Raw genomic sequence first — 13,625 nt, forward strand, 5'->3', positions numbered from 1 at the left:
CGCCACAGGGAGGCGGAAGCAGGCGCGCGGGGCGGGGCCGGGGAAACCCTTCTCACGTCTCTCGCGATAGCTGCCTAATAAAGCATTCTGGAACATGTAGTTCGTCTTTGGAGTGGCCGCGGCTCCGGGGAAGTGTGCGAAAAGTCGGTGCCCTGTGGTCCACGGCACTGAGAACAAACATTGCAAATAGGCTGGGGTTTGTTTTTCTTGGGGAAGGACCCCAGGTATCAACTCAGTGGCCGGACGTGCTTGAGGGACACGGACTACATTTCCCATCAGGCCATGCGCACTATAACAAGCCTTTTCAAGTGGAACCGGAGCATTGTGGGATTGTATGAGTCTCAAGATGGACAACCGGGATGTTGCAGGTAACAGCCCCCGCCTCCCTTGAAGCGCCCGCCTGGGTCAGCGGGGCTAAGCGTCGCGGTTTTGTCTTCCCATCGGGTCTGCCCGGACCCACGGGCTCCTCGCCTCAGTCCCTAGGGCGTCCGAAAGCGGAGGCTTCTGCATCTTCCCCGTCTCCCGAGACCCCAGACCCAGTTGCTGCCCTCACCGTCGGGTTTGCTGTGTGCTCCTGGTGTTCCATAAAGGCCGCCCCTGGGTCGGTTCTGCTCTCCCTTTCCCGAATAATCGCCTTCAGGACTGTTCAGAGCTCTGTTCCCCGAAACAGCAGCAACCTTGGGCTGTCCTGCGCCCCTCTGTTCGTAACAACCGTGGTCTGGCCTGTGTCCACTTTGCTAAAAAGCTGCTTTTTGGAACTGCTCTAGCACCGTCTCTACACACTTTCTCGGTCTTTTGAGCCTCCTACTTTACCACGAGTCTTTCCCTTCCCTCTCTACAAGCCCTATCCCCCCCCCCCCACCAAGACTGGGATGCATTCATTCAGCAAATACTGTGCTAGGCACTATGCTAGGCGCTGGGGATGCAGTGGTAATCCAAAAGGGTTCTACTTTCCTGAAGGTTATTTTCTACTGGGCCGTCAGACAATGCACCCAGAGGAAGTATTTACAAAGACACAGGTTATAATGATGTGAGAGAATGGTGGTGGAGGCTGCTGATATTGGGTGGTGAAGGAAGGCCTTTTAGGCAGAAGGCATTTGAGATGAGAAGATGGCAGCTATGGGAAGGCCTGGAGGGCAGAGCTGAAGAGGGGAGTCTTTTCTGACAGAGCCCTGAAAATCAACTTTCAGAATTTGGATTTTAGTCTGAGTCCCATGAGGAACCCTTGAGGTGTCTTCTCCATCTTTACACTTCCCACCTTCATCTGAAGACCCCATCATCCTCCAAGACACCATCCAAGCCTCCTTGTTGGTCTTCTTGCTGCCACCATGCACTCTACAATTAGTATCCAGAATTATCTTTAAAATACTGTTTGTCAGCTTAATACTTCTCTGTTCCTCCATAGAGCCCTTAAAGTAAAACCTAGACTCCTCCATCTTGCACCCCCCACTTCCATTCCTTAAACAGTCTGCTCTGGCCACAGAGGGCCCTTGCTGGTCCTTGCATATACCAGGCTTCTTTTTGCCTTAGGTTTTTTTGTGTGTGTTTTTTTAAGATTTTTAAAATTTATTTGACAGAGAGAGACACAGAGAGAGATGTAACAGAAGCAGGGGGAGTGGGAGAGGGAGAAGCAGGCTTCCTGCTGAGTGGGGAGCCTGATGCGGAGTTCGATTCCAGGACCCTGGGATCATGACCTGAGCTGAAGGCCGCCGCTTGACTATTGGGCCACCTAGCACCTCATGCTTTAGGTTTTTGCAACTGCTTATTCTGCCCAGATAGCTCCCCAGGTGGCTTTTCAGGAGGCTGGCCCTTTATCTTTCTGGTTTCAACTTAAATGTCTTCTCTTCTATCAGTTATTTTCTGGCTGCCCTAGCTGTATAGGTGCTCATCTATCATTCTTCTAATCCCTTTTTTTGGTTTCTAGCAAAGAGCTCTTACTACAATTTTACAGCAGCTTTTTGGGTGTAAGTCTATTGCCTTCTTTGCCCAAGGTGAGACCCACATTGGCAGAGATCCCTTCTCTGGTTGAGCTGAGCACCTGGTACATTAGCTAAGTAAATATTCATGGAATAAATCAAGAAGTTGACATTTGAATGTCAGTTGGTGCAGGCAGCCACAACTGGGCTGCTCCTGTAGCAGCCGCTATACATGTATGTGGAGCAAAGATGATTTCTGATCCGAGTTTTTCTCCTCAGGAAAGGCTAACCGGTGGTTTGGGGTTGCTCCTCCCAAGTCTGGAAAAATGAACATGAACATCCTTCACCAGGAGGAGCTCATTGCTCAGAAGAAACGTGAAATTGAAGCCAAAATGGAGCAGAAAGCCAAGCAGAATCAGGTGGTCATCAGCCCTCAGCCCCCACATCCTGGCGAGTAAGTTCCCCCTGCAGCTGGGCTGGGGTCTTAGAGGGTCACTGGCAGACGGTTTTGTGTTCAAGGGCAGTCTGGGTATTCTAGCACCTGGCCACAACCTGGTGATGCAAGGAGTGACACAGATGCTCTGTTTCAGAAGGCTCAGGTGGCAAGAGAGAAACAGGTGTTGTGTGGGAGCTCAGAAGATGGCCTGCCTATATTCACCAGTTATTTACTGCTGACCAGCTGTGGGCTAGGGGCCAGGGAACAAAACCCCAGACTCCCATCTCTACCCTTTTGGGGCTCATGGTCTGCTAACGAAGAGGGTGCCAGTTCTCCCCCCGAGCTGCCAGTGGGTATCATGAGGCAGTGTGTTCCCCAGTGCAGGAGCCACTGTGGGGGCCCAGCAGAGGCTCTCCGTTCTCAGAGCCAGCCCACTGAGGAAGCAGGGAAAGACCTATCTAGTAGAAGGCAGGAAGGAAAGAGAGCCGTCGTGTGTCAGGTGGCTCAAGCTGTTGCATCAAAGTTGTTTCATAGCCAAGCAGGAGGACGAGAAATGCTCAGGGCACCCAAGAGTTTTGAGCAGGGGTGGTGTAATTAGAATGACGAGATCCAAGAATTTTAGGGTGGAGATTGACAGATTGTCAGAGAGACAGGCCCCTTCCTCTGGGGTCTGAAGCATGGAGTATGTTAAACCCTCTACCGAGCTGTCTCAGCTTCCACCTTTTCTAAGAATCTGTGGCATGTCATTGAGGGCAGGACTTAGACCTTATTCTTAACAGGAACCCAGATGAATGTGGGGACTGGATATGGAGATGAATGTGGGGACTGGATATGGAGTGATCCGTCAGTCAGTGGGCTTGTGGCTCTTACCCTAGGGTTATAGAAGGACTTGCACAAGATGGGAGAGATCTATAGACATGCTTCCAAGTAGGTCTCCTGGATCCCAGCACCAGCATCAGGCAGGTGGATGCATGATACAGTTAGCTTTGGAAATAAGGTTATTTATTTAACTGTAAAAGCCTAGAACAACAAGTGTTAGAATTTCTCACTGAAGAAATAAACATTCAAGTTGCCTCAAGGCAACCATTTTGCTAACCCTAACCCTACCTCGTGTCTTTGCTTTGTTTCACAAAGTTATGATCCATTTCATGTGCTACTTCCCCCTCAACTTTTTATTTTATTTATTTTTAAAAGATTTTATTTATTTATTTGACAGAGAGAGACACGGTGAGAGAGGGAACGCAAGCAGAGGGAGTGGGAGAGGGAGAAGCCGGCTTCCTGCCGAGCAGGGAGCCCAATGTGGGGCTTGATGCCAGGATTCTGGGCTCATGACCTGAGCTGAAAGTAGACACTTAATGACTGAGCCACCCAGGCATCCCATACCCCTCAACTTTTTAAAAGAAAACCTTTCCCTGGATCGCAACTCTTTAGAACCATTATAGTTTTTAAGTTTTATTCTTACTAAGATATAATTAATATGTCATAAAAGTGGTCTTTTTTTTTTTTTAAGATTTTATTTATTTATTTGACAGATAGATCACAAGTAGGCAGAGAGGCAGGCAGAGAGAGGAAGGAAGGCAGGCTCCCTGCAGAGCAGAGAGCCGGATGCGGGGCTCCATCCCAGGACCCTGGGATCATGACCTGAGCTGAAGGCGGAGGCTTTAACCCACTGAGCCACCTAGGTGCCCCTGGTCTTTTAAACTATACAATTTAGTGATTTTTTGGTAAATTCACGATGTCATGCAACCATCACCAATATGTAGTTCTAGAACATTTGTGTCATCCCAAAACGAAACTCAGTATCCATTTGCATTCACTCCCTATTTCCTCCTTCCCCAGCCCATGCCAGCCCCTACTTTACCGTCTTTGTAGATTGATCTGTCCTACATATTTTAAACATTTGGCCTTTTATGTCTGGCTTCTTTCACTGGACAGGATGCTTTCAAGGTTCACTTTTTAGAAAGCGTCAGGACTTCATTCCTTTTCATGGCCAAATAATATTCTGCTGTGTGGATGGATCATGTGTTATTTATCCTTTTATCAGGAGCCAGAATTTTTAAAGGCTGCGTAATATCTCTTACCACCTGTTAATGGGTGGTTTTCAAGAGGGATTCATTGCTGCTTGCTGCTGCCCCAAGGTGTTTTCTTGAGTTTCATTGTCTCCACCTTCTTTCCATACCTCTTGAGGAAGATATTCATGGTATGAGGACAAGGGCAGGGTCAGCAGAACCTTCTCCTTTGTATGGGGGGAAAAAAAAACTTTACAGGGGTACCTGGGTGGTGCAGGCCATTGAGTGTCCAACTCTTGGTTTTGACTCAGGTTGTGGGTGATCTCAGGGTTGTGGGATCAAGCCCCACATCGGGCTCCATGCTTGGCACGGAGTCCACTTGACACACTCTCTCCCTCTCCTTCTGTCCTTCCCTGCTGTGCTTGCGTGGGCTCTTTCTCTCTCTAAAAAATAAATCTTGGGATGCTGGGTGGCTCAGTCGGTTAAGTGTCTGCCTTCGGCTTAGGTCATGATCCCAGAGTCCTGGGATCCAACCCTGTGTCGGGCTCCCTGCTAAGCTGGGAGTCTGCTTCTCCCTCTGCCTACTCTCTTTGTCTGACAAATAAATAAAATCTTTAAAAAAAAAAAAAAGTGGGCGCCTGGGTGGCTCAGTGGGTTAAGCCGCTGCCTTCGGCTCCGGTCATGATCTCAGGGTCCTGGGATCGAGTCCCGCATCGGGCTCTCTGCTCAGCAGGGAGCCTGCTTCCTCCTCTCTCTCTCTCTGCCTGCCTCTCTGCCTACGTGTGATCTCTCTCTCTCTGTCAAATGGATAAATAAAATCTTTAAAAAGAAAAAAAAAAAGTAAATCTTCAAAAAAAAAAAAAAACACACACACAACTTTACGTATATGTGGCAGACTTTATGGAAACTGAGGGAGAGGAAAGCGAGGCAAAACCAAAATGAATTATAACGCTGCAACCCAGAAACAGTGCTGTTAGCATTTTGTTGGTTTTTTTTTTCCTTTTTTTTAAGATTTGTGAGAGAGAGAGAGCAACAGAGCATGAGCAAAGGGGAGGGGCGGAGGGAGGAGCAGGCTCCCCGTGAGCAGGGGCCCCAAAGGCAGATGCTTAACTGACTGAGCCACCCAGACACCCATCAATGGGTTTTTCTTTCTTTCTCCCTCTCTTTCTTTCTTTGAAGATTTTATTTATTTATTTGACAGAGAGAGACATAGTGAGAGAGGGAACATAAGCTTGGGGAGAGAGAAAGGGAGAAGCAGCCTTCCTGCTGAGCAGGGAGCCTGATGTGGGGCTCAATTCCAGGACCCTGGGATCATGACCTGAGCCAAAGGCAGATTCTTGATGACTGAGCCACCCAGGCACCTCTTTATGTTTTTTCCTAACAATTTTTTTTTTTTAATTTGACACAGTGGGGGAGGAGAGAGCAAGCACAAGCAGGCAGAGTGGCAGACGGGAGAAGGAGACTTCCCGCTGAGCAAGAAGCCGGATGTGGGGCTCTGTCCCAAGGCAGCTGCTTAACCAACTAAGCCACCCAAGCGCCCCTAACAATTTTAATTCAAAAAATTTTTTTACATAAATAAGGCTGTATTGTAGTTGTTGTCTGGTTTTCTTTGGGGGTGGCATTGGAAGGGTAGGGGGAGATGGGGAGGGAGAGAAAGAATCTTAAGCAGCCTCCGTGCTCAGTACAGAGAATGATGTCGGGCTCAGTCTCACCCTGAGACGATGACCTAAGCAGCAGTCAAGAGTGGGAGTCTTGGGGCGCCTGGGTGGCTCAGTGGATTAAGTCGCTGCCTTCGGCTCAGGTCATGATCTCAGTGTCCTGTGATCAAGCCCCGCATCGGGCTTTCTGCTCAGCAGGGAGCCTGCTTCCCCCTCTCTCTCTGCCTGATTCTCTGCCTACTTGTGATTTCTCTCTCTGTCAAATAAATAAAATCTTTTAAAAAAAAAAGTTTTAAAAAGAAATTTAAAAAAAAGGAAAGAAAGAGTGGGATTCTTAACCACCCCTGTAGTTTTATATCCTTTTTTTTTTTTCATTTAATGTTGCACTTTATTGCTTTATCTCTAGAATTTTTGGTTTTCAGGGCTGCTTCATCTGCCCAATGGAAGTCCTGTGATTTATTTAACTAGTGCTACTTGTTGTTTCCATTTTTAATTCATTATAGCAGATTTTTAAAAGAATAAGACTTTTCAGAATTTTACAATTTTTAGAAGAATAAAATTTAATTTTGAAGGAAAAACTCTAGGCCTGTGGACTCCCTGAGCCTTTACCAATTATTGGATGTGTCACTGTAACAATGATAATTATGTTGTAATAGTAAGATATGTAATATGTAACAATTACACAAGTATTAGTAATTGTAATAACTAATAACAAAAGTTAGAGGGTTGTGTGGCCTTGAAAGCAACATATATGAGCAATTTCTGAGGTTTGGGGCAGAGTGGTATGTTAATAGTAGAAACCGGAAGAAGTAGGATATATACTATGATTGTAGCCTTATTTCCTTCTAATTAGGGGACAAATAAAAGAAATACACTAAAGAGTTAATAATGGCTGTTCTTAGGGAAGAGACTCTTCTGGATGTTTCCCTTTGCTTTCCATTTTCCTGCGTTCCTGTTTGCTCCATAATAAACCTCCCTCGCCTTTATGATCAGGAAAAATGAATTTGAATTAAATATTTGGGCTCCTGAGTTTGTTTTATTGCTGACTTGTTGAAAATAGATGTTTAAGCATAACTTTTGCAAACCAAAGACAGTGTAAAAATAGTAAGAATACAAAATTCTCCTTTAATTCTTCTACCAAATGATTGCTTTGGGTGTTTTGGTGTGCACCGGTGATACCCACAGAAGCGCCATCTGGCTCAGGCCCCGAACTGCAGTGACATGTGGGTATAGACACACAGGCCTTGCCTTGGAAATCTCTGATATCTAGCTGAGAAGACAGACATGGGAGCCAGGAACAGCCCAAATAGTTAACAAGGACACAGGTGCTATGTGGGCGGGGCAGGTGCTTCTGAGCTGTCAATATAGATCGTATCGCTTTGACTGGAGCAACATTATTCCATTTTACTATGAAGGCTGCTCTGTGCACTTAGTAGTCCCCACTCTCTGGGGGAGGGTTTTGGGTCCCACTAGGTGAGAATGTGGGGTGGGTGTGGGGCTGAGATGGGAGAGACAGACCCCTGCCCCTCCTCTGTGGCTCACGATCTCTGTCCTCTGTCTTGGGTCTAGAATTGCAAATGCACACAACTCTTCCGTTTCCAACAAGTTTGCTAATGATGGCAGCTTCTTGCAGCAGTTTCTGAAGTTGCAGAAGGCGCAGACCAGCACAGGTGAGTGCCCCCACCCATTTCCTGAGTCTCCCTCTGCTGCGACTCGCCCTGCTGGCTCTCTCCTCTGAGGGTCCCTAGGCATCACAGTAATAGCAGGCCCTGCCTCACACTTATTCCTCTGATCCCGTATTGATTGGGATGAATTCTGTTCATCCTACAGTACCTGACCAAGTGGAGAGCATAGACCCATCCTTCAAAGTGCTTACCCTAAAGGAACAGAGACAGATAAGCCAGGTTTCAGTCCAGCAGTCAGGGGCCTGACTAAAAACGCCCCGGGTGTTGAGGAATGTCATGGAAAAGATGTGCCCTCCAGTTGGCCAGTGAGCTGGACCCTGGCTGGCACTCAGCGGCCCCTTGCCTCCTCCCCTGTGCTTGAAATGCGGGCTCCCCTTGTTTTTCCCACTCCTGGAAGCTACTCCAAGCACATAGTCTTGAGAGAGTGCTGTGGTATTGAGAACATCTGTGAGTATATGTGACTGAACCCACTGGAGGTCTCTATAAACTTTCAAGATTTGGTGGGCGGGTGCAGGGATCCATTCATTTTGCTGCCGCCCAAGACAAGCCTCATGTGCAAGTTCCTTTTGCTTATTACAGCTACTTACAAGCCTGGAGTGGCCTTCCTTTTTCTGTGGTCTCTTCCTGCTCTCTGAGTATAGGGGCCAGTTTCAGATTACACCAGGGAAACTCCCCTGAGGTTTACAGACCAACATCAGGTCTGTGGGTTCACATCATGGGTTAGGGCAGCAACTTAGTTTGAGGGATGGGACCCCATCCATAGGTGGGAGGGCCACCTGGTCCATGGGAGCTCCATGGGACATGTGAGGTGTGAGAATCCCTCACTACAGGGAGTCCCCCCCATATCTGTGGTTGTACAGTTTACCAGTCAGCTTAATTTCTTAAAAATTTTATTTATTTTTATTTCAGAGAGAGCATGCAGGAATAGGGGGGAGGAGCTGAGCAGGGAGCCCTACACGGGGCCCTGAGATCATGACCTGAGCTGAAGGCAGGTGTTTAACTGACTGAGCCACCCAGGCACCCCAGCTTAATTTTTTTTTTTTTTTAAGATTTTATTTATTCATTAGAGAGAGTGGGTGAGGCAGAAGGAGAAGCAGACTCCGCACTGAGTAGGGAGCCTAATGTGGGGCTCAATCCTAGGACCCTGGGATTGTGACCTGAGCTAAAAGCCGTTGCTTAACTGATGGAGCCACCCAGATGCCCCCTAATTTTGTTTTTTATAAAAGATTCATTTATTTTAGAGAGAGTGCCTGCATGGGTGGGGGTAGGGAAAGAGGGAGATAGAATCTTAAGCAGACTCCCTGCCAAGTGGGTAGCCTGTAGTGGCACCAGATATCAAGACCCCGAGATCATGACCTGAGCCAAAATCAAGAGTCAGATCATTAACTGACTGAACCATCCAGATGCCCCCTCAGTCAGCTTACTTTTAGTGTAAGAAAGATGCTGGCAAAACAGCTGACCTTCAGTCTTTGTCAGTCTTTCTAGGAAATAGCTAAGAAACCTAACCTAACTAACCTAAGACGAAATCATCCACAGATAGGGAGGGAGAATTTCAGCCCTTCACTGAAGGATCTTAGGCCAGAAGCTGTGTTTGAAAAGCCCCGAGTAGGCTGTCTCCAGCTTGCCACTGGCAGAAGGAATGGTCATGGCCAGGTGTGGGAATTCAGGCCTGACCCAGCGGAGCTGGCACATCCTTGGGCGCAAATGTTAGGGTGTCTTCTGCCAGAGCTGCTGCCTGCAGAGCCCAGCCTTTCTGTTCCAGGCTGAGTGACGGTGACAAGTCATTCTTCTCTGAGCCTTAGTGTCCTCTTCTATAAAATGAGGATGGCGTCCTCTCTTGGTGCCCACCCCCTGCCAGTCACCATGCTGGAAGCCAAGGACTCAGCCCTACTTAATGCACTCTCGCCTACGTGTTAGGAGAGAAGATGGGGAAATGTGCGTCTCAGACCTTGAGCATGGGTGTCTTTCTTTCTGTGCCAAGATGCCCCACCTAGCACGCCCAGCGCCCCCACTCGAGTCCCCCCACGTACCGGGAAGAGGCCCCCGCTCATCAGCAGCCCGCCAGGCCAGGTGAAGAACTATGTGCACGCCAAGCAGTTGCCCGTGGCCAGCCGCCCAAGTGTCTTCCAGTCTCCTGATGAGGATGAGGAGGAAGACTACGAGCAGTGGCTGGAGATCAAAGGTAGGGTGCAGGAGCTGCCACCTTACTTTGACCACTGCCCTCCAGCTCCATGGGTGGGACCCGTGGTCAGTGGGGAAGGTGTGGCTAGTGGGGGGGAGGCACCAGCCCCCCAGGCTAAGCCGAGGGCCAGCATGGGACTCTCCAGGCTTGGGGGGAGAGAAGAAAGGGTGTGGGGAGCAGTGAAAGGGAAGTGTGGAGGGGCTATAGACTGTGGACTTTGTTCTGGGAGCCGTGGGAACCATCCTCCACCCATGTGGGCTGGTCTGCAGCCAGGGCTGTGGCCTTCTCAGAGGAGCATTCAGTTATGTCTCTCCTTGTCCCAACATGAGAGGAGGAGCTTCCCTGCTTGCCCTGTCTGGGTGTGTGCTTCCTGAGCCCTCTGAGAACCACACGCCTCTTCTCATCATGGGTTGTTGTCCCCACCAGTTTGGGCCAGAGGTGCAAGCCCACAGGTTGGAGGACATGCTCTCCTGTCCAGGGGAAGGATGGTCATTTTTCTTGGAAAGCCAGTCTAGGCCATATCGTGTAGGAGGGTGGGGCGTGGCGATGGCAGCACTCCCATTGTGTCTGACTCCATCTGCATTCGGAACAAGGCTTCAGTGCCTCCTGAGCTGTGTGGAGACCTGGGCCATCTCTGCCCCAGCCAGGCTGACAGATTGAAGGAACCATATAGTTATACTGTGACAGCCTTCAGACTTGTTACTCTCAGGGAGGGTCCTGGCTTGTGGCCATGCATCTGAGCAGATCAGGGGCCATTCATTGTCAGGATGGAGCCAGGGAGGGGGCTCTTTCCTGAGGCATCACAGCAGCTCTGACAGCACCCTGCTGGGAAGCAACGCTTTGCAGGGAGCAGTGAGTGTCTCAAGGTCATTGAGGCCTCTTACAGGTTGCTATTGTGGCTTTGGAAGAGCACCTGTGCCTGTAAATGGCAAGCAGGTCAGTGTCATGACCAGGCAGTCAGGAAGAGTGTAAGGCTAGGGGGAAAGGTGGCTACAGAAAGTCCTTGGGATCTCTTGAGGGTTCTCCTCAGGCTCCAGGTCCCTGACCTCCCATCCTGCAGCTTCCTGGCAGCCAAAGCAATAAGAGGAATAAGTCTGGCTGCAGGTTTGGTGTCTAGCCCCTTGCTGAGAGCAGTGAACATTCCTAGGCAGCGGCAGGGAGAAATTTCTTCTGGGAGTTCTCATAAAAGGAACAGGAGTTATAAATTGGCCGAGAGATGCCTCGGGAACAGGCCAGCAATAAAATACAAAAACAAGTTCCACGCGGATCAAAGGGGAGGCTAATAAAACTACAAAAAGAACATTTCTGTAGCTCTGTTCACTGTAAAGACCCTGAGGTAATGATTAAGCCTGTTGCTGTGAGCGCCCCTGGCACCCAGATGGTGGTCTGGAAACACACTTCCTCCCTCATGGACACCAGGACTTCTTGGAGAAATGGCTGGCTCTGGGTCTGGTCAGGAAGTGTATGAGATGACCCTGGAGCACCTTGTCCCAGCAGATAGCGAGGAGGCCATCAGAGACTCCTGGGGTCAGGCCCAAAGGCCTCGGGAGCCAGCTTGAAGAGGCTCTACCAGCCGCAGAGGGGACAATTGAGCTTCTGTGATGACGTTAATTGCAGTGGATTGAAACCCACCTGATATGTTTAAAATGGATTGAAACTCACTCAATGTGTTTAAGTCAGAGTTTGTAATGATACTTTAAAAAGGAATCTGTCATCTTTGAAGGGTGACAGGAAACCAGTTTGTTAAACTGAACCCTGGTGAATAAAAAGAATGAAGCATTTCAGAAAAAAGGGGGAGACTGGCTATGTTTTCTCACGTCTCTCTCCAAGCCTGGGGATCAGCCTGGTCTCCCAGAGGCTCCCACACTTCTCTCCCGCCCAGTGTATCTCACGAAGACTGTTTAGACGGCCTCCCCCCTCGTCACAGTGCTTTGTGCTTGGACCCAGGACACCCGACAACCTCCCGCATTTCACCCTCTTCTCCCCCACCCCTCTGTCGTTGTGGTCCATAGAGAGAGTGTGCCTGTTGACTGTGGGGTGTGTGAGTTGAACCCCAGTACTGACAGCCTCCTTAAAGTTTCACCCCCAGAGGGAGCCGAGACTCGGAAAGTGATAGAGAAATTGGCCCGCTTTGTGGCAGAAGGAGGCCCCGAGTTAGAAAAAGTAGCTATGGAGAACTACAAGGATAACCCGGCGTTTTCGTAAGTATTTCTGGGAGGGGAAGGCCACCACTACTTAATATTCTTGACACACAGTAGTACGTTCGCTCTTGTAAAACCCTACTGGTTACTGAGGCTAGTCGGGGCTGGGGGCTTGCTCGTGTGGGCCGGACTGGTCTGAGTTTCCAAGTACTTACATCAGAGGCCACAGGGGCTCCGGTATGATGCGGAGGCTTAGTCTTAGAGACACCATCAAGGTGTCTCTGCTCACCAGACTGCATTTGTTTTGTTTTTGTTTTTAATGTTTTTAAGATTTTATTTATTTGAGAGAGTACAAGTGGGCAGAGGGGCAGAGGGAGAGGGAGAAACAGACTCCCTGCTGGGCAGGGAGTCCGACGTGGGGCTCCATCCCAGGACTCTGGGATCATGACCTGAGCCGAAGGCAGATGCTTAACCAACTGAGCCACCCAGGAACCCCACCAGCTTGCTTTTGTACAACATTCTTCAGAAGCTGCTTGGGTCAGCCCATCCCGCTGCTCACCATTCTGTCTGTTTTTCGAAACTTCTCCCCAGGTTTTTGCATGATAAGAATAGCAGGGAATTCCTCTACTACAGAAAGAAGGTGGCTGAGATAAGAAAGGAGGCACAAAAGTTGCAGGCATCCTCTCAGAAAGGTAAGTGGGTGGAGGGGTTGGGAGGTTCTGGGAAGATGTGTGGACAAATCACATCCCATTTGGAAATGGGGTTCTGGGAGGCTCTGGTGCATGGGGTGGTGCCTAGGGCCCAGGTCTATGCCTTCTCAGGCAGCCAGGGTCACGCTGGGGATGGCATTGCCCCCTTCACCAGTGGTGGGCCGCAAGAGTCTGAGGGCCAAGGTCAAGGTCATTGTTATGTTCAAGAGCACTGCTCTGTGCATGTATAGGGTGCAAAGGGGTGGAATGCTTGTCTGTTGGTTCTTGGTCATTTAAATAAATGTTAATGAGCTCCTGCTGCCTCTCTGGCACAGAGGACATAAAGACAAATGTGCATGACACTTGGGGAGGGGGATAGAGGACAGCCAGGATCTTGGCTGGGGAGCTTCTGTTGGGGTATGTATCAGGGGAGGGGGAGATGCTAGCTGGTCTCCAGCCATCATGAAGTAAAATCTCAGCCAGATTGTGGTGGGTGGCAGGCGCACTGATGTTCAGGCCAAACACAGGCGACAGAGGTCAATATGTTTGTCTGTCTCCCCGCCGCCCTCTGTCCTCCTGCGCCTTCTCCCCAGGAGAGGAGGGCCAGGCCCACTTCTGTGTGTGACCTGGATGGCAGAAAGACTGAGGTGGGGCTCCCATCTCCCCTGCGGCCTGGCTCCAGACCTTCTCTCACGTTCTGTTCTATGATCTATGGGGTGGGAAGGGGCAGGGTGCAGGGTGGGGGCAGGGGCTCAAGATAATATTGTAATATTAACTCTGGTATTTGGTCCCAGTGCAGTAATCTGATTCCCATTTGCCTGTTTTTCTTTGCATTGTTCCTAAAATAAACCCCTCTTGTTGCCCATGGGGTTCTTAGCAGAAATTAGGCTGTTGGGTGTGGTGAGTTGA

The 13,625-nt window shown here is 49.4% G+C and overlaps 1 protein-coding gene across 1 annotated transcript in view; it reads left to right on the forward strand.

Annotated features, from left to right (window-relative positions):
* The first annotated feature begins 320 nt into the window (after positions 1–320).
* SUGP1 (SURP and G-patch domain containing 1) overlaps positions 321–13,625 on the forward strand; it is a 31,767-nt gene continuing 18,462 nt past the window's right edge. Inside the window, exons 1-6 of the mRNA XM_044253787.1 lie at positions 321–368; positions 2,196–2,370; positions 7,589–7,689; positions 9,686–9,886; positions 11,964–12,087; positions 12,619–12,719. Coding sequence (XP_044109722.1) covers positions 335–368; positions 2,196–2,370; positions 7,589–7,689; positions 9,686–9,886; positions 11,964–12,087; positions 12,619–12,719 — 736 coding nt within the window. The 5' untranslated portion in view covers positions 321–334. The remainder of the gene's footprint in view (positions 369–2,195; positions 2,371–7,588; positions 7,690–9,685; positions 9,887–11,963; positions 12,088–12,618; positions 12,720–13,625) is intronic.

The sequence above is a fragment of the Neovison vison genome, chromosome 6 (genome assembly GCF_020171115.1).
Source record: "Neovison vison isolate M4711 chromosome 6, ASM_NN_V1, whole genome shotgun sequence".
NCBI lineage: Eukaryota > Metazoa > Chordata > Mammalia > Carnivora > Mustelidae > Neogale > Neogale vison.